This window comes from Petromyzon marinus, unplaced genomic scaffold, assembly GCF_048934315.1.
Source record: "Petromyzon marinus isolate PM22_M1 ecotype Great Lakes invasive population unplaced genomic scaffold, UKy_Petmar_22M1.pri1.0 PM_G_Scaffold_11, whole genome shotgun sequence".
Lineage (NCBI taxonomy): Eukaryota > Metazoa > Chordata > Hyperoartia > Petromyzontiformes > Petromyzontidae > Petromyzon > Petromyzon marinus.
Genome location: NW_027422662.1, coordinates 2,183,545 through 2,203,854, shown reverse-complemented (window position 1 = coordinate 2,203,854; position 20,310 = coordinate 2,183,545). Strand labels below are relative to the sequence as shown.

Genomic DNA, 20,310 nt, shown 5'->3' with positions numbered 1-20,310 from the left:
GTCTCTGTGTATGTGTACAGAGTCACAGCAGACCCAGCTATACCAGCAGCATCAGTGAGTGTGTTAATCTGTTTGTTTGTGTCTGTGTGTGTCTCTGTGTATGTGTGTGTGTACAGAGTCACAGCAGACCCAGCTATACCAGCCGCATCAGTGAGTGTGTTAATCTGTTTGTTTGTGTCTGTGTGTGTCTCTGTGTATGTATGTGTGTACAGAGTCACAGCAGACCCAGCTATACCAGCAGCATCAGTGAGTGTGTTAATCTGTCTGTTTGTGTCTGTGTGTGTCTCTGTGTGTGTGTACAGTCACAGCAGACCCAGCTATACCAGCAGCATCAGTGAGTGTGTTAATCTGTCTGTTTGTGTCTGTGTGTGTCTCTGTGTATGTGTGTGTGTACAGAGTCACAGCAGACCCAGCTATACCAGCAGCATCAGTGAGTGTGTTAATCTGTCTGTTTGTGTTTGTGTGTGTCTCTGTGTATGTGTGTGTGTACAGAGTCACAGCAGACCCAGCTATACCAGCAGCATCAGTGAGTGTGTTAATCTGTCTGTTTGTGTCTGTGTGTGTCTCTGTGTATGTGTGTGTACAGAGTCACAGCAGACCCAGCTATACCAGCAGCATCAGTGAGTGTGTTAATCTGCCTGTTTGTGTCTGTGTGTGTCTCTGTGTATGTGTGTGTGTACAGAGTCACAGCAGACCCAGCTATACCAGCAGCATCAGTGAGTGTGTCAATCTGTCTGTTTGTGTCTGTGTGTGTCTCTGTGTATTTGTGTGTGTACAGAGTCACAGCAGACCCAGCTATACCAGCAGCATCAGTGAGTGTGTTAATCTGTTTGTTTGTGTCTGTGTGTGTCTCTGTGTATGTGTGTGTGTACAGAGTCACAGCAGACCCAGCTATACCAGCAGCATCAGTGAGTGTGTTAATCTGTCTGTTTGTGTCTGTGTGTGTCTCTGTGTGCGTGTACAGTCACAGCAGACCCAGCTATACCAGCAGCATCAGTGAGTGTGTTAATCTGTCTGTTTGTGTCTGTGTGTGTCTCTGTGTATGTGTGTGTGTACAGAGTCACAGCAGACCCAGCTATACCAGCAGCATCAGTGAGTGTGTTAATCTGTCTGTGTCTGTGTGTGTCTCTGTGTATGTGTGCGTGTGTACAGAGTCACAGCAGACCCAGCTATGCCAGCAGCATCAGTGAGTGTGTTAATCTGCCTGTTTGTGTCTGTGTGTGTCTCTGCGTATGTGTGTGTGTACAGAGTCACAGCAGACCCAGCTATACCAGCAGCATCAGTGAGTGTGTTAATCTGCCTGTTTGTGTCTGTGTGTGTCTCTGTGTATGTGTGTGTGTACAGAGTCACAGCAGACCCAGCTATACCAGCAGCATCAGTGAGTGTGTTAATCTGTCTGTTTGTGTCTGTGTGTGTCTCTGTGTATGTGTGTGTGTACAGAGTCACAGCAGACCCAGCTATACCAGCAGCATCAGTGAGTGTGTTAATCTGTCTGTTTGTGTTTGTGTGTGTCTCTGTGTATGTGTGTGTGTACAGAGTCACAGCAGACCCAGCTATACCAGCAGCATCAGTGAGTGTGTTAATCTGTCTGTTTGTGTCTGTGTGTGTCTCTGTGTATGTGTGTGTACAGAGTCACAGCAGACCCAGCTATACCAGCAGCATCAGTGAGTGTGTTAATCTGCCTGTTTGTGTCTGTGTGTGTCTCTGTGTATGTGTGTGTGTGTACAGAGTCACAGCAGACCCAGCTATACCAGCAGCATCAGTGAGTGTGTTAATCTGCCTGTTTGTGTCTGTGTGTGTCTCTGTGTATGTGTGTGTGTACAGAGTCACAGCAGACCCAGCTATACCAGCAGCATCAGTGAGTGTGTCAATCTGTCTGTTTGTGTCTGTGTGTGTCTCTGTGTATGTGTGTGTGTACAGAGTCACAGCAGACCCAGCTATACCAGCAGCATCAGTGAGTGTGTTAATCTGTTTGTTTGTGTCTGTGTGTGTCTCTGTGTATGTGTGTGTGTACAGAGTCACAGCAGACCCAGCTATACCAGCAGCATCAGTGAGTGTGTTAATCTGTCTGTTTGTGTCTGTGTGTGTCTCTGTGTGCGTGTACAGTCACAGCAGACCCAGCTATACCAGCAGCATCAGTGAGTGTGTTAATCTGTCTGTTTGTGTCTGTGTGTGTCTCTGTGTATGTGTGTGTGTACAGAGTCACAGCAGACCCAGCTATACCAGCAGCATCAGTGAGTGTGTTAATCTGTCTGTGTCTGTGTGTGTCTCTGTGTATGTGTGCGTGTGTACAGAGTCACAGCAGACCCAGCTATGCCAGCAGCATCAGTGAGTGTGTTAATCTGCCTGTTTGTGTCTGTGTGTGTCTCTGCGTATGTGTGTGTGTACAGAGTCACAGCAGACCCAGCTATACCAGCAGCATCAGTGAGTGTGTTAATCTGCCTGTTTGTGTCTGTGTGTGTCTCTGTGTATGTGTGTGTGTACAGAGTCACAGCAGACCCAGCTATACCAGCAGCATCAGTGAGTGTGTTAATCTGTCTGTTTGTGTCTGTGTGTGTCTCTGTGTATGTGTGTGTGTACAGAGTCACAGCAGACCCAGCTATACCAGCAGCATCAGTGAGTGTGTTAATCTGTCTGTTTGTGTTTGTGTGTGTCTCTGTGTATGTGTGTGTGTACAGAGTCACAGCAGACCCAGCTATACCAGCAGCATCAGTGAGTGTGTTAATCTGTCTGTTTGTGTCTGTGTGTGTCTCTGTGTATGTGTGTGTACAGAGTCACAGCAGACCCAGCTATACCAGCAGCATCAGTGAGTGTGTTAATCTGCCTGTTTGTGTCTGTGTGTGTCTCTGTGTATGTGTGTGTGTGTACAGAGTCACAGCAGACCCAGCTATACCAGCAGCATCAGTGAGTGTGTTAATCTGCCTGTTTGTGTCTGTGTGTGTCTCTGTGTATGTGTGTGTGTACAGAGTCACAGCAGACCCAGCTATACCAGCAGCATCAGTGAGTGTGTCAATCTGTCTGTTTGTGTCTGTGTGTGTCTCTGTGTATGTGTGTGTGTACAGAGTCACAGCAGACCCAGCTATACCAGCAGCATCAGTGAGTGTGTTAATCTGTTTGTTTGTGTCTGTGTGTGTCTCTGTGTATGTGTGTGTGTACAGAGTCACAGCAGACCCAGCTATACCAGCAGCATCAGTGAGTGTGTTAATCTGTCTGTTTGTGTCTGTGTGTGTCTCTGTGTGCGTGTACAGTCACAGCAGACCCAGCTATACCAGCAGCATCAGTGAGTGTGTTAATCTGTCTGTTTGTGTCTGTGTGTGTCTCTGTGTATGTGTGTGTGTACAGAGTCACAGCAGACCCAGCTATACCAGCAGCATCAGTGAGTGTGTTAATCTGTCTGTGTCTGTGTGTGTCTCTGTGTATGTGTGCGTGTGTACAGAGTCACAGCAGACCCAGCTATGCCAGCAGCATCAGTGAGTGTGTTAATCTGCCTGTTTGTGTCTGTGTGTGTCTCTGCGTATGTGTGTGTGTACAGAGTCACAGCAGACCCAGCTATACCAGCAGCATCAGTGAGTGTGTTAATCTGCCTGTTTGTGTCTGTGTGTGTCTCTGTGTATGTGTGTGTGTACAGAGTCACAGCAGACCCAGCTATACCAGCAGCATCAGTGAGTGTGTTAATCTGCCTGTTTGTGTCTGTGTGTGTCTCTGTGTATGTGTGTGTGTACAGAGTCACAGCAGACCCAGCTATACCAGCAGCATCAGTGAGTGTGTTAATCTATCTGTTTGTGTCTGTCTGTGTCTATGTGTGTGTGTACAGAGTCACAGCAGACCCAGCTATACCAGCAGCATCAGTGAGTGTGTTAATCTGCCTGTTTGTGTCTGTGTGTGTCTCTGTGTATGTGTGTGTGTACAGAGTCACAGCAGACCCAGCTATACCAGCAGCATCAGTGAGTGTGTTAATCTGTCTCTTTGTGTCTGTGTGTGTCTCTGTATGTGTGTGAGTACAGAGTCAAAGCAGACCCAGCTATACCAGCAGCATCAGTGAGTGTGTTGATCTGTCTGTTTGTGTCTGTGTGTGTCTCTGTGTATGTGTGTGTGTACAGAGTCACAGCAGACCCAGCTATACCAGCAGCATCAGTGCGTGTGTTAATCTGTCTGTTTGCGTCTGTGTGTGTCTCTGTGTATGTGTGTGTGTACAGTCACAGCAGACCCAGCTATACCAGCAGCATCAGTGAGTGTGTTAATATGTCTCTTTGTGTCTGTGTGTGTCTCTGTGTGTGTGTACAGAGTCACAGCAGACCCAGCTATACCAGCAGCATCAGTGAGTGTGTTAATCTGCCTGTTTGTGTCTGTGTGTGTCTCTGTGTATGTGTGTGTGTACAGAGTCACAGCAGACCCAGCTATACCAGCAGCATCAGTGAGTGTGTTAATCTGTCTGTTTGTGTTTGTGTGTGTCTCTGTGTATGTGTGTGTGTACAGAGTCACAGCAGACCCAGCTATACCAGCAGCATCAGTGAGTGTGTTAATCTGTCTGTTTGTGTTTGTGTGTGTCTCTGTGTATGTGTGTGTGTGTACAGAGTCACAGCAGACCCAGCTATACCAGCAGCATCAGTGAGTGTGTTAATCTGTCTGTTTGTGTCTGTGTGTGTCTCTGTGTATGTGTGTGTACAGAGTCACAGCAGACCCAGCTATACCAGCAGCATCAGTGAGTGTGTTAATCTGCCTGTTTGTGTCTGTGTGTGTCTCTGTGTATGTGTGTGTGTGTACAGAGTCACAGCAGACCCAGCTATACCAGCAGCATCAGTGAGTGTGTTAATCTGCCTGTTTGTGTCTGTGTGTGTCTCTGTGTATGTGTGTGTGTACAGAGTCACAGCAGACCCAGCTATACCAGCAGCATCAGTGAGTGTGTTAATCTGTCTGTTTGTGTCTGTGTGTGTCTCTGTGTATGTGTGTGTGTACAGAGTCACAGCAGACCCAGCTATACCAGCAGCATCAGTGAGTGTGTTAATCTGTTTGTTTGTGTCTGTGTGTGTCTCTGTGTATGTGTGTGTGTACAGAGTCACAGCAGACCCAGCTATACCAGCAGCATCAGTGAGTGTGTTAATCTGTTTGTTTGTGTCTGTGTGTGTCTCTGTGTATGTGTGTGTACAGAGTCACAGCAGACCCAGCTATACCAGCAGCATCAGTGAGTGTGTTAATCTGTCTGTTTGTGTCTGTGTGTGTCTCTGTGTGTGTGTACAGTCACAGCAGACCCAGCTATACCAGCAGCATCAGTGAGTGTGTTAATCTGCCTGTTTGTGTCTGTGTGTGTCTCTGTGTATGTGTGTGTGTACAGAGTCACAGCAGACCCAGCTATACCAGCAGCATCAGTGAGTGTGTTAATCTGTCTGTTTGTGTTTGTGTGTGTCTCTGTGTATGTGTGTGTGTACAGAGTCACAGCAGACCAGGCTATACCAGCAGCATCAGTGAGTGTGTTAATCTGTCTGTTTGTGTCTGTGTTTGTCTCTGTGTATGTGTGTGTACAGAGTCACAGCAGACCCAGCTATACCAGCAGCATCAGTGAGTGTGTTAATCTGCCTGTTTGTGTCTGTGTGTGTCTCTGTGTATGTGTGTGTGTGTACAGAGTCACAGCAGACCCAGCTATACCAGCAGCATCAGTGAGTGTGTTAATCTGCCTGTTTGTGTCTGTGTGTGTCTCTGTGTATGTGTGTGTGTACAGTCACAGCAGACCCAGCTATACCAGCAGCATCAGTGAGTGTGTTAATCTGTCTGTTTGTGTCTGTGTGTGTCTCTGTGTATGTGTGTGTGTACAGAGTCACAGCAGACCCAGCTATACCAGCAGCATCAGTGAGTGTGTTAATCTGTTTGTTTGTGTCTGTGTGTGTCTCTGTGTATGTGTGTGTGTACAGAGTCACAGCAGACCCAGCTATACCAGCAGCATCAGTGAGTGTGTTAATCTGTTTGTTTGTGTCTGTGTGTGTCTCTGTGTATGTATGTGTGTACAGAGTCACAGCAGACCCAGCTATACCAGCAGCATCAGTGAGTGTGTTAATCTGTCTGTTTGTGTCTGTGTGTGTCTCTGTGTGTGTGTACAGTCACAGCAGACCCAGCTATACCAGCAGCATCAGTGAGTGTGTTAATCTGTCTGTTTGTGTCTGTGTGTGTCTCTGTGTATGTGTGTGTGTACAGAGTCACAGCAGACCCAGCTATACCAGCAGCATCAGTGAGTGTGTTAATCTGTCTGTTTGTGTTTGTGTGTGTCTCTGTGTATGTGTGTGTGTGTACAGAGTCACAGCAGACCCAGCTATACCAGCAGCATCAGTGAGTGTGTTAATCTGTCTGTTTGTGTCTGTGTGTGTCTCTGTGTATGTGTGTGTACAGAGTCACAGCAGACCCAGCTATACCAGCAGCATCAGTGAGTGTGTTAATCTGCCTGTTTGTGTCTGTGTGTGTCTCTGTGTATGTGTGTGTGTACAGAGTCACAGCAGACCCAGCTATACCAGCAGCATCAGTGAGTGTGTTAATCTGTCTGTTTGTGTTTGTGTGTGTCTCTGTGTATGTGTGTGTGTACAGAGTCACAGCAGACCCAGCTATACCAGCAGCATCAGTGAGTGTGTTAATCTGTCTGTTTGTGTTTGTGTGTGTCTCTGTGTATGTGTGTGTGTGTACAGAGTCACAGCAGACCCAGCTATACCAGCAGCATCAGTGAGTGTGTTAATCTGTTTGTTTGTGTCTGTGTGTGTCTCTGTGTATGTGTGTGTACAGAGTCACAGCAGACCCAGCTATACCAGCAGCATCAGTGAGTGTGTTAATCTGTCTGTTTGTGTCTGTGTGTGTCTCTGTGTGTGTGTACAGTCACAGCAGACCCAGCTATACCAGCAGCATCAGTGAGTGTGTTAATCTGCCTGTTTGTGTCTGTGTGTGTCTCTGTGTATGTGTGTGTGTACAGTCACAGCAGACCCAGCTATACCAGCAGCATCAGTGAGTGTGTTAATCTGTCTGTTTGTGTTTGTGTGTGTCTCTGTGTATGTGTGTGTGTACAGAGTCACAGCAGACCAGGCTATACCAGCAGCATCAGTGAGTGTGTTAATCTGTCTGTTTGTGTCTGTGTTTGTCTCTGTGTATGTGTGTGTACAGAGTCACAGCAGACCCAGCTATACCAGCAGCATCAGTGAGTGTGTTAATCTGCCTGTTTGTGTCTGTGTGTGTCTCTGTGTATGTGTGTGTGTGTACAGAGTCACAGCAGACCCAGCTATACCAGCAGCATCAGTGAGTGTGTTAATCTGCCTGTTTGTGTCTGTGTGTGTCTCTGTGTATGTGTGTGTGTACAGAGTCACAGCAGACCCAGCTATACCAGCAGCATCAGTGAGTGTGTTAATCTGTCTGTTTGTGTCTGTGTGTGTCTCTGTGTATGTGTGTGTGTACAGAGTCACAGCAGACCCAGCTATACCAGCAGCATCAGTGAGTGTGTTAATCTGTTTGTTTGTGTCTGTGTGTGTCTCTGTGTATGTGTGTGTGTACAGAGTCACAGCAGACCCAGCTATACCAGCAGCATCAGTGAGTGTGTTAATCTGTTTGTTTGTGTCTGTGTGTGTCTCTGTGTATGTATGTGTGTACAGAGTCACAGCAGACCCAGCTATACCAGCAGCATCAGTGAGTGTGTTAATCTGTCTGTTTGTGTCTGTGTGTGTCTCTGTGTGTGTGTACAGTCACAGCAGACCCAGCTATACCAGCAGCATCAGTGAGTGTGTTAATCTGTCTGTTTGTGTCTGTGTGTGTCTCTGTGTATGTGTGTGTGTACAGAGTCACAGCAGACCCAGCTATACCAGCAGCATCAGTGAGTGTGTTAATCTGTCTGTTTGTGTTTGTGTGTGTCTCTGTGTATGTGTGTGTGTGTACAGAGTCACAGCAGACCCAGCTATACCAGCAGCATCAGTGAGTGTGTTAATCTGTCTGTTTGTGTCTGTGTGTGTCTCTGTGTATGTGTGTGTACAGAGTCACAGCAGACCCAGCTATACCAGCAGCATCAGTGAGTGTGTTAATCTGCCTGTTTGTGTCTGTGTGTGTCTCTGTGTATGTGTGTGTGTGTACAGAGTCACAGCAGACCCAGCTATACCAGCAGCATCAGTGAGTGTGTTAATCTGCCTGTTTGTGTCTGTGTGTGTCTCTGTGTATGTGTGTGTGTACAGAGTCACAGCAGACCCAGCTATACCAGCAGCATCAGTGAGTGTGTTAATCTGTCTGTTTGTGTCTGTGTGTGTCTCTGTGTATGTGTGTGTGTACAGAGTCACAGCAGACCCAGCTATACCAGCAGCATCAGTGAGTGTGTTAATCTGTTTGTTTGTGTCTGTGTGTGTCTCTGTGTATGTGTGTGTGTACAGAGTCACAGCAGACCCAGCTATACCAGCAGCATCAGTGAGTGTGTTAATCTGTTTGTTTGTGTCTGTGTGTGTCTCTGTGTATGTGTGTGTACAGAGTCACAGCAGACCCAGCTATACCAGCAGCATCAGTGAGTGTGTTAATCTGTCTGTTTGTGTCTGTGTGTGTCTCTGTGTGTGTGTACAGTCACAGCAGACCCAGCTATACCAGCAGCATCAGTGAGTGTGTTAATCTGTCTGTTTGTGTCTGTGTGTGTCTCTGTGTATGTGTGTGTGTACAGAGTCACAGCAGACCCAGCTATACCAGCAGCATCAGTGAGTGTGTTAATCTGTCTGTGTCTGTGTGTGTCTCTGTGTATGTGTGTGTGTACAGAGTCACAGCAGACCCAGCTATGCCAGCAGCATCAGTGAGTGTGTTAATCTGCCTGTTTGTGTCTGTGTGTGTCTCTGCGTATGTGTGTGTGTACAGAGTCACAGCAGACCCAGCTATACCAGCAGCATCAGTGAGTGTGTTAATCTGCCTGTTTGTGTCTGTGTGTGTCTCTGTGTATGTGTGTGTGTACAGAGTCACAGCAGACCCAGCTATACCAGCAGCATCAGTGAGTGTGTTAATCTGCCTGTTTGTGTCTGTGTGTGTCTCTGTGTATGTGTGTGTGTACAGAGTCACAGCAGACCCAGCTATACCAGCAGCATCAGTGAGTGTGTTAATCTATCTGTTTGTGTCTGTCTGTGTCTCTGTGTATGTGTGTGTGTACAGAGTCACAGCAGACCCAGCTATACCAGCAGCATCAGTGAGTGTGTTAATCTGTCTCTTTGTGTCTGTGTGTGTCTCTGTGTATGTGTGTGTGTACAGAGTCACAGCAGACCCAGCTATACCAGCAGCATCAGTGAGTGTGTTAATCTGCCTGTTTGTGTCTGTGTGTGTCTCTGTGTATGTGTGTGTACAGAGTCACAGCAGACCCAGCTATACCAGCAGCATCAGTGAGTGTGTTAATCTGCCTGTTTGTGTCTGTGTGTGTCTCTGTGTATGTGTGTGTGTACAGAGTCACAGCAGACCCAGCTATACCAGCAGCATCAGTGAGTGTGTTAACCTGTCTGTTTGTGTCTGTGTGTGTCTCTGTGTATGTGTGTGTGTACAGAGTCACAGCAGACCCAGCTATACCAGCAGCATCAGTGAGTGTGTTAATCTATCTGTGTGTGTCTGTGTGTGTGTCTGTTTAGTCCGGCAAAACAACCCCCTACCTCCTCCCGGTGCCGGACGGGCAACTCTGTCGTGGACAGTGCTGTGGGGGTAGGGCCAATTCCGATTGGCTCCTCCACTCATGGCGTCTGTGACCACCACAGGGGTTAAATTGGGGCTCTGGACGGGTGCGAGGGGCTGGTAACCCCTCCACCTTCAAAAATGTACCACTAAACCACGACTGAAATATGTGACTAATAAGCTTGTGCCGGAGGCCCTGGGGGGACAGGCGTCTATGACGTCTCCTGGCCAAACCCCAATTGGCGGAGCCAGGAGATTGAATCTCTACCCTCGGGACACCTTCAGAAACAACAAAAAGTCACTTCGTGTGGCCACGTGGAATGATCGAACACTCACTGCGGAGGAGGGGCTGCCACTCCTCTGTCGGGAGCTGGACCGGTACCACCTGGATCTCTGTGGCATTCAGGAGGTCCGGTGGACCAGTTCTGGCTCCTGCCACCATAAGGGGTGGACAGTCCTCTCCTCAGGGCAGCAGACTGCCAAACATCAGGGTGTCGCTCTTCTTTTGAACAAAAGAATGAAGGGGGCGTGGGAGCATGGCGGTGAGGTGTGGGAAGCGGTAAGCCCCAGGCTACTTTGGGCTCGCCTTCCCATCAACCGGAGGTGAGGAGTGGTGGTCGTGGTTACTTATGCCCCTACCGAAGACGAACATTCATGGAGGCATGCAGGCAAAGCAGATGAGTCAGATGCCTTCTATGACCTGTCACAGGTGCTGGCTAAAGTGGCCCCTCGGGATAGAGTCATCTTGTTGGGTGACTTCAATGCCCGAGTTGGTCATGATGCTGACACCTGGTCTGGAGTGATTGGAAGGCATGGGCCAGATCAGCTCAATAACAACGGTAGGAGGCTGCTAGATTTGTGTGCAGCCCATGGGCTTTTAATTACCAACACGCTCTTCCGGCATCGGCGCATCCACACAATATCATGGATGCATGCCGGGTCCAAGCAGGACTACATAGTGACAGACCAGCGGATGCGAGCCCATGTCTATGACACCAGGACCTCCCGTGGAGCTGATCTGCCCTCTGACCATCGACTAGTCATCTGTAAGATGCGCCTGCCATTCTTCCACTCCGGTGGTGGGTGTACACCCAGGACCCCATTCCAACCTAAAGTGGCCTGGTCTCAGTTATCTGATGAAAGTTGCAAGCGAGAATTTCATCATCGCTTGCGGCTGGGGTTGGCATCGTCCCCCACTCCTCCTGATGTCGAGGGTAAATGGGCGAGGTTAAGGACTGTGACTCATGCAGCTGCAATGGCTGCTTTGGGTACGCGGTCCAGACCTCCCCAGAGACCCTGGCTGACAGAGGAGGTGTTCAGGATGGTTGAGCAAAGCGACAGGCCCACTGTCATCGGCTACAAAATCCTACGTCAGAGAATGAGGAGGCTTACCGCAGCCTTCGCTCGGAGGTTCAGAGAGCCGTGAGGCGCTGCAAGGATGGGTGGTGGTCGCGGGTTGCTGAGGAGATGGAGTCTGCCTCCGTGGCCCGTGATCACAAATCTCTATTTAACTCCATCAAAAAAGTAACCTGCAGCGCCACACCTATTACGATCATTAGGGGAAAAAACGGTGATCCAATTTCCGACCCCCAGGAACAGGTTTGCAGATTTGCTGAGCATTTCTGTGAGGTCCTGGGGGAGGGGAAATCCCTCAGCCAAGAAAACATCGTGGCACAAAGTGGGGATGACCCTGGTGAGGCTGCAGTGCCTCAAATATTGGAAGTCACCCCCTGTGAGTGGCTGGCTGAGGTGCCATCTGTTGAGGAAGTACAGAAGGCGATCCGGAGTCTTGAGACCAGTAAAGGCACCGGGTAGAGATGATCTCCCAAGCGAAATGCTGAGGGAGGGTGGCGTTTGTGCACAGACTGCCCTATATGACATCATAACAACAGTCTGGACCACTGGATGAGTTCCGCAGGATTGGAAGGATGCCCTGGTGGTCTCCCTCTTTAAGAAGGGGGACCGCACAGACTGTAACAACTACAGGGGCATCTCACTCCTCAGTGTTCCGGGAAAGGTCCTGGCAAGGATTATTCAACATCACCTTGCCAGGCACGCTGAGGAGAGGCTTGCGGAGCCCCAATGCGGTTTCAGGAAAGGGCGGTCCTGCACAGATGCCATATTTTCTGTCCGTCTGCTACAGCAGAGGTGTAGGGAATTCCAACAAGACCTACATCTCTGCTTTATTGACCTGGTCAAGGCCTATGATACCATCAGTAGGCCTGGGCTCTGGGTTGTTCTTCGTGCTTTTGGAGTACCTGACCCTCTGCTCACGATCATTAAGGACCTTCATGATGGTGAGCGGGCCCGGGTAAAACTCCGTGGCCGGGAGTCAGAGCCATTCCCTATACGCCTTGGGGTGCGACAGGATGTCCTCTGGCTCCCACATTATTTAACATCTATTTTGACCACGTAGTTCATGAAGCCTTCAATAGCTGTACCAGGGGAATCTCCATTTGGTACAGATATAATGGGAGGCTGATCGATGCCCGGGTGCGGTCAAGGGATGGCGTTATGTATGCAGATGATTTGGTAATAGCTGCTCATTCAGAGGAAGAGTTGGAGATGCTGCTGCTGAGACTAGAGCATGCCACTAACAGATGGGGCCTTACCATCAGCCTCACCAAAACTAAGCACCTGCCTGGGTATTTTGTACCATCGGACACTCCACCCCCACAACTCCCAATTGGTGATGGGGCAGTTGTGGAGAGAGTGGAGAGTTTCCCATACCTGGGCAGTGTGCTTATGACCGGCTCCAGTTTAACAGCAGAGGTCTCACTCCGAATCAGTCGAGCGGCAATATCTTTTCATCGGTTGCGTAACGCTGTGTGGAAGCTACCTGGTCTATCTCTCCGCACTAAGCTTCAGGTCTTCTCGGCTTCGGTCATTCCCTCCCTTCTCTATGCTTGCGAAACGTGGACCCCCCTAATGGAACATCTTCGCCGGTTAGAAACATTTAGGCTAGCCTGCCTACGATCCATCTTGGGTTTAACCAGGCTGGATTGTGTGAGGAGCTCACATATCCTTGAAAGATCCGGGCAAGGTCCCATCGGTGAGCTCCTCCGGCAGACAAGGCTGCATTGGCTGGGTCATGTAGCCTGCATGCCCAGCCACCGCATGCCGAAACAGCTTTTGTTTAAACGGATCGAGGGGGCTAATCGGGCGTGGCACGTGCTAGAGAAGAGATGGAGTGATGTGGTACAGGAGGACGTGGAGCTGAGTGGACTTGCCGATGACTGGTACCAGCGGTGTCAAGATCGGACTCTGTGGAGGAGGCTCGTGAAGGACGCTGCTACTGGGCAGTTGGAGGCAGTCGCCCTCCAACAACAACGGAGGGCGGAGGAGCGACGCTCACAACAACGAGCGGAGCGCCGGGTGGCTAAAGCACAGCAGATTGGCACAGTAGGGGACACAGGTGGTGCATCAGCCAGTCATCTCAGTCATCTCAGTCAGCCGACCCGTGGCACCTGGATCTGCCCCGTGACCTCCTGCCCGCGGGCGTTCGACACTTCACGTGGCCTCAAGGTGCACATGGTCTGGCACAAGCGTCGTGGTGACGTCACCGCCACTTAGTGGCGAATGGCGGTTGTTGTTGTTGTGTGTGTGTGCACGTGCGTGTGTGTGTGCGTGTGGAAAAAATGTACGATACGATTATGGTGGATATTATTACAGAATATCGTAGTATCGCCATATCGAGATAACTTTCGGAGTTAATAACTTTAAAAATATTGTACAATTCTGGAAGAGCGTTCCGAACTTTGTAAGCGTTTGCATTGTGTGAACGTCATCATTTGGAACGAACCAACTTACCGCTTTAAATTGGGGGGGTCACAGACGCGATATATTTTTAATATATAAATATATACATCTCCAACAGCAATACAATGACAAAGCGACCGTGAATATGTAATATATATTTCATAGTAGATCATTCAGCATATATTGTTCGAGTAAAAATGATTCCAATTATGTGATGGAAGTGAAAGTATAAGATTGATAGTTTGAGCATCAACCGTTCGCTGGGAGTGGTAGCTCCCAAGTGCAAATGGCTGACGTCTCAAGCCCGGCTCCCAGGACGCTTCAAAACTGTTCAGAACATAACGACTCCCCCCCCCCCCCTAAACTTGCACGAACAATTTATCTCGCCCCATAAAACTCTGAGCAGGATTGAACTCACGCGAACCGGTAAGTGGGTGTTTTGGTTTAAAATTTTGACCAAAAAAAAATCCGGTGTTGTGTGACCCCGTGCGGTGGTGACACCGCAGGCTGTGGTTGCTCCCCGCCGGGGAAGGCGTCTCCTCGGTAGGCAATCCAGGCCATTCAGGCCCTCCCTGGCATCTCGGGCCTAGTCTGTCACAAAGAAAAAGAATTAGACATGCTTTGTGGAACTGTTTTCAAAGTAAGATACACAGGCAGCAGTCGTAAGAAAAAAGGCTGAAAGACAATCGTCAGTAACAGAGGTGTTATGAAAAAGGGCCATTGCCCGATTATGCACTACAGTATTTTTAAGTACAGTGTTATTGGTAAATATGTAGGGGTTTTTCTCTCGTGATATACCCGTCTTTGTGTTTGTCCTCATGCTTTGGGTTTCGGGCTGTTCCACGCGAGTTTGAAGCCTTTGGTTAAACGAGGTAACACAACGACGGGTTAAGTTATCTTTTGATGCATCACAGCTGTCAACCCGTACGGTTTACCCCGTATTCTTGTACAGAGACATTGAGTTTTCACGGCCATTCGGGGTACAGCCGTTTCAATACGGGCAAAAAAACATGCTTTGGTAACATAATTTTGTCTATTTGTTTGTGTTTCTACATTGTGATGGGACTCCGTAGGATGAACGTTGATACTGGTAGGAACGAAGTTGTAAACTGAGTGTACCAGCCTGCAATAGATTAATGTGACCGTCCGTCCATCCCCCTTCAATAGACAGCGCAGAGACTTGTCCTACCAGCCCACCCTGCAGGGACCTGTTATTTATAAAGACACGTGGTGGCCAATATGGTCTGAATTGATCTGTAATAAGGTAGGGCACTGATATGGGGTTGACAGCTACGTGGTGGTGAGTGTACTCGTAGTGATTGTCTATTTGTGTGTTTTTCCCTTGTGATGGGACGTTGTTGTTGTAGGCAGCTGCGGGACTGTGCAACGTTGGTGAGTGGCAGACATCCATTGTAGAGTACAATGTTACTATGCTCCCACGTTTGCGCTACCCTCCTCCACCAAGCCACACGGACTAGCCTGGTGAAGTATGGTCAAATCGCGACCCGGGGCGGCGTGGGGAGTCCCTCGTCCAGCAATAGATTAACAAAATGGCTCCAACTGTATATATTTAAAATAAGTAACATTTAAAAATACGTTTTTTTTTTAAACACGCTTCGTTGAAATGTACCGTACGAGTAATGGCAGAACTCCACGACTCCAGGAAGTGGCCCCGAAGCTTGCCACAACGTAAGGGGCCCGTGGTGATTTACAGCCAACGTCAGTTGAGCAGTGGACAATTAGACCCTAGCCTAAACGTAAGATATATAAAAGATTGCTTCAAAATATCTATTTTTAATGATAGAATATCGTATTGCAGTCGATACGACATTGGGAAGTGGGTTAAAATTGAGTTACAAGATTTGAGGATACAACATAGTTGAGGATACGACAGACAAGAGTGAGTTAAATAAAAGCGTGTAATAATAAAATACATCTCGTGCTGTAGTTAGAATTTGGTGATGCTAAAATGGCGCAGCCATGTTTAAGGTGTGTGACAGTTTCACTAATGCCACACGGACACATTCTGTGTCAGCTGTAGTAGACACTTGTGTTGGAATATTACAGTCCACTTCCACACAGCATTGGAGTAGTTTCTCTTTCCACGTGACAAGTGCCGTCTCAAAGACGTTGGGGATTATGGCCTTCCTCTTTAGCACTGTCCATGATATTCAACTCAAGAATGTTGCATTGGACACTCCCAGTTGTATACATTTGTTCAAATTGCTTATGTGGCTTAATTAATGACACAAATGCACACCACGGTTTCTCATTGAAAAATTGGTAAATTTCTCAATATCACTGTCCTGGGCACAAAAGCAAAGTTTGTGGGGAATAATAGCCATTTCTATACTTTTGAGGCAAAGGCAATTATAAAATAACACTTTACTACCCGGGAACAGAAATCGTGTTACATAGTGATATAATCACGCGCAAGTGACGTCCTCCACATCGACCAGCTCCCCTCGTTAATAATCATGAGCAGGTGACGTCACTCCACATGGAGCACCCTCCCCCCTCGTTAATAATCATGAGCAGGTGACGTCACTCCACATGGAACAGCCCCACTCATTAATAATAATTATAAGGTGACGTCCTCCAAATGGACACCCCCCCCCCCCCCATTCATAATAATTAGCGGCTGACGTCACTCCACATGGGGGGGGGGGGCGAGGTGCCTCAGCGTCAATTTACAACCCTCACGACAAAGGCGGAACCCTCACGTCACGCGATCTCCGTAACGCTGTTGTTGAGACATCAAAGTAAGAAGGACGTCACGATGAACAAGGAATTATAACCTTTACACGAAATAGGTCTGTGTCACCGCGCCCTTACAAATTGCACACGCATTGATGTAACGAGTGAGACGTCGCGGTCAGCTTTTCGCTTGCAAGTTTCACATTTACCGCAATGCACCCGTCACTGGACGGGCGAAAGGCGAGTGATTATTTACAGCCCTTCTTTCACTCCACTGTTGGATGAAGGTGAACCCAGGCCACGTATGCCGTTGGGGATATTTGACCGCGTTTCACCACTTTGATCGATGACGTGGAAATGGGGATCCTCGACGTGGGAGCATAGAAGTAGAGTACGACAATGCAGTTTGCTGAACTGCCTTGGGCTTGGTGCTTGCCGATCCAAGCACTGTGAGTGGCGCAACTCTGCAAAGTTGAAACTGGAGCACCTAGAGAACCCACGCGTGTGAAGGGGGCAACGCTCTATCCCATGCAGATGGAATAGATGGAATCCACATATCATGGGACCTTTTTTGCCAGTATCTAAGTATGAAGGTATGAAACGTAAAAATAGATGGAGTCCACGTTTGCTGCACCGCTTTCTCCTGATGAGCCAGAGTACGGCAACCTCCCCGAAGCACACGGCAAGGAAGTTTCACAACATTTGTGTGATCCACCAACCCACGCTGCCTCCACGGTTCTGGACTAGAGGCCATGTGCAGTATAGCCACCACCGGCCAACTGGTCAGGTAACGAGGGATCATATTGTTAGAATTCAAGTTCACAATCTCATTCAGTCATCTGTCCTTTTGGTCTCGTTTGTATTGTTTCTCAAATGTGCGTGTCTCGCTATTGCAGTGTCGCTTGCTCCGTTAGTCTACATCAGTGATTCTTCACCTTTACTGCAGCCTTGCACCCCTTTGGCTCTCAGTTATTTAACAAAATGTGCAATGTTAATAAATACATGGAGGGTTTTATGAAACAAAGTAGGTTGTGCGTACGTGCCCGTGCTTAATTTGTGTTCGGATGATTTACCTTCTAAAAACATCGAGCCATTTCTCGCACCACCAGATAAAGGGCATCTCGCACGCCCAAGGGGTGCGTGCATCACAGGTTAAGAACCACTGCTCTAGAGGTATTGAAGTGGTTTGGTTCACAAGGACAGACGAAGTGCGGCATGTTACACAAAAATGGGGCAGGACGAGATGGGAAATGCACGACTGTCAATTCCTGGATTGGAGGTGACACACGATGATGACTTCGCACATCATTAAAGTTTTAAACAGTCGTTTATCACACCCATTGTTCGATGCACGTGTCCGGAACGCGTAAAAATCTATGGTAATCGATGACTCGACGTATCCCTGCGCACGATAGATTAAAAACTCCTTAACTCGTTTATCTCCATTTCTGTCTTTGAACAGGGAACGGGAGAGTGGAACCGAGTAAATTCATCAACCCAAGCCCCTTCGCTCAGCACCTGGCAGCAAGACGAGGCCGGCTGGCGCCATGAACTGGGCCGGCCTCTACGCGGTGCTGAGCGGCGCCAATCGCTACTCCACGTCCATCGGCCACGTGTGGCTCTCCGTGCTCTTCATCTTCCGCATCATGGTGCTGGTGGTGGCGGCCGAGAGAGTGTGGGGCGATGAGAAGTCCGGTTTTGTGTGCAACACGCTGCAGCCGGGCTGCCAGAACGTGTGCTACGACCACTACTTCCCCATCTCGAAAGTGCGCCTCTGGGCCCTGCAGCTCATCTTCGTGTCGACGCCGGCGCTGCTCGTGGCCATGCACATCGCTCACCGCCACCGCAGGGCCAAGCGGAAGACGCGGCGGTGCGGGCGGCCCTGCGACGTCACCATATTGAAGCCGCCAACCGACGGCGTGCTGCTGTGCACGTACGTGGTGAGCGTGCTCTTTCGCGTCGTCTTCGAGTGCTCTTTCCTCTACGCGTTCCACTTCATCTACAGCGGCGTCACGATGCCGCGGCTCCTCAAGTGCGACGCATCGCCCTGCCCCAACACCGTGGACTGCTTCGTTTCGCGCCCCACCGAGAAGACCATCTTCACCATCTTCATGCTGGCCGCGTCGGCCGTCTGTCTGTTGCTCAACCTGGCCGAGCTGCTCCACCTGCTGGCACGCTACTGCAGCCACGTTTGCCGGCGCGGCTCAGAGCGCCGCTCAGGCGGAGGGAGCGGCTAGCGCGGCCGGTGGAAGAGGCGGGAGGGGGGCGCGTCGACGAGCGAGGGGGGCGTCGGGGTGCCCCCCGGGCCAGCGGAAGGGCGACGGCGAGAGGGGACGCAGTCGGTCGAGGACGCCGGAGCCGGGCAGTGGCGGCGGTGGTGACCGCAGGGCCGGGCAACGGCGGTGGCGGTGGTGCCCGCCCAGCTGGGAGGAGGCCTGAGCAGACATCCTTTGTGGGTGCCTCGCCCGACTCCACACGGTGTATACGTGAGCAAGCGATGTAACGTAATTATGTCGTGCGCAGTTTTTTGCGATGGAATGAAGGCAATGGACTAATTTCACTATTAACATTATGTTCACATTGTTATTAGAATTACGTTTTATATATGTAAGAATCTGAATTCGAGGTGTTTTGTTTGGTGCACCACATTAATGGTGTCATTCCTCCAGGGCCCGTCGAGCCACTGGGCACGCACACCTTTGCATGGTTTGCTTACACCGAGCGTTGCCACTGTCCATTCGCGAGCCAAGCGGCTTCCCCGAGCCCGCGGTGGAAATCTCACGCGACCGTGACGGGGGACCGCTCTCTCTAGAAGATGACTGCTGTTGACTTCCCACAAAGCCGTGCCCGATTTCACCGACCACGGGAAGGATGATGGACCGAGTGGACGCCCACACTGACGGGGATTTGAACTCCGCAGATTCTCGACCCGGGCGGCTTCGTTCACAGCGCCACACGGCGTGGGACTTTATTAACTTTATTTCTAAACGATTGTTTAAAATAATACGCAACAATAACGATGGCAATAACTGCTATCTCAATAAAAAAGTCACCAAGAACAATAATTTGATCTTAAGTGGAGAGGGGTGGTGACTGCCAGGTTCTTACATTGTTTACAGCCATTGTAATTAAAGCCGAACTAACAAAGGTGTCAAGTCTCGACTGGATACAGAGTGAGTTCAGTATTGCTCGTTGGGCGCTCTTGAAAGCCAAACGATAGCAATAAAAATAAATTCAAAACAAGATTGGACATCACAGAGCAAGAACCTTCATCAACAAATACTCTAATATACAGAACTGTATTTTATGCATATCTTAAAAAAACATGTAAAAACACATGTTCACAGATTTATGTTAAAGGCAGTGGGAGCTTTACTTGGTTAACGCTCAGGGTATGTTTTATAAGTTAGTCCAGAAAAACATTTACAATCACACTGCGCCGTGTAATACATGCAAAACACACGTGGGTTTATGCTCTGTCACACTTGAGAAAGAGAGATATTTTTTAACAGAATTTTGTGTCTTTTGTCACAAATCACCAAACCAATGCAAATTGAGATTTCGGATAGGTCTACGCACACACGGGACACAATGCGTTTGTTAAAACTCCCCTTATCACCGCAAAGCAAACCACACTGTGGGTTTTACAATAGACTCTCCTTTTGCCGATCCAAGGGACGGGTGTATTGCAATAAGTTTGAAACTTGCAAGCGAAAAGCAGACGTGATATATTCATTGCGTCAATTTGCGTTCAATCAGTAAGGCTGCAGTGACACAGACCAATTTCATTTAAAAGTTATAATCCCTTGTTCATCATGACGTCCTTTTTACTTTGTCTCAACATCGTTACGGAGATCATGTGACGTGAGGGTTCTGCCTTTGTAGTTAGGGTTATAAGGGGCCATCCATTTAGTACGTACGCATGGAGGGGGGATTAACCCAAATGTGTACGCTTGCGTATGGGGGGTCTACTGACAATGTACGCATAGGAAACGCGGGGGGTGGGGGGGTGAAGCCTCGATAATAATTTGTCTACATTGTCCTTCAAATGAGTTAGGGGCCGTCCATAAATGACGTCAAGCGATTTTGGACGATTTTTGACCCTCCATCACATGGCGTCACAAAAAGTCAGACCCCCCCCCCCCCCTCAAATATGACCTCACAAAGCTCTGCCCCCCCCCAAAAAAATAAAACATGCTTCAAATCGCTTTAAATTCT

At 48.9% G+C, this 20,310-nt stretch overlaps 1 protein-coding gene across 2 annotated transcripts; it reads left to right on the top strand.

Annotated features, from left to right (window-relative positions):
* The first annotated feature begins 12,726 nt into the window (after positions 1–12,726).
* LOC116958734 (gap junction beta-1 protein-like) lies at positions 12,727–19,287 on the top strand. Of its 2 annotated transcripts, none has more exons than XM_076059593.1 (2): positions 12,727–13,161; positions 17,555–19,287. In XM_076059593.1, the coding sequence occupies exon 2, from the start codon at positions 17,640–17,642 to the stop codon at positions 18,327–18,329; it is 690 nt and encodes a 229-aa protein (XP_075915708.1). In that variant the 5' UTR covers positions 12,727–13,161; positions 17,555–17,639; the 3' UTR covers positions 18,330–19,287. The 2 variants fall into 2 exon arrangements, with proteins under 2 accessions (XP_075915708.1, XP_075915709.1); XM_076059594.1 differs by lacking the exon at positions 12,727–13,161 and adding an exon at positions 14,704–14,787.
* The last annotated feature ends 1,023 nt before the right edge of the window (positions 19,288–20,310 follow it).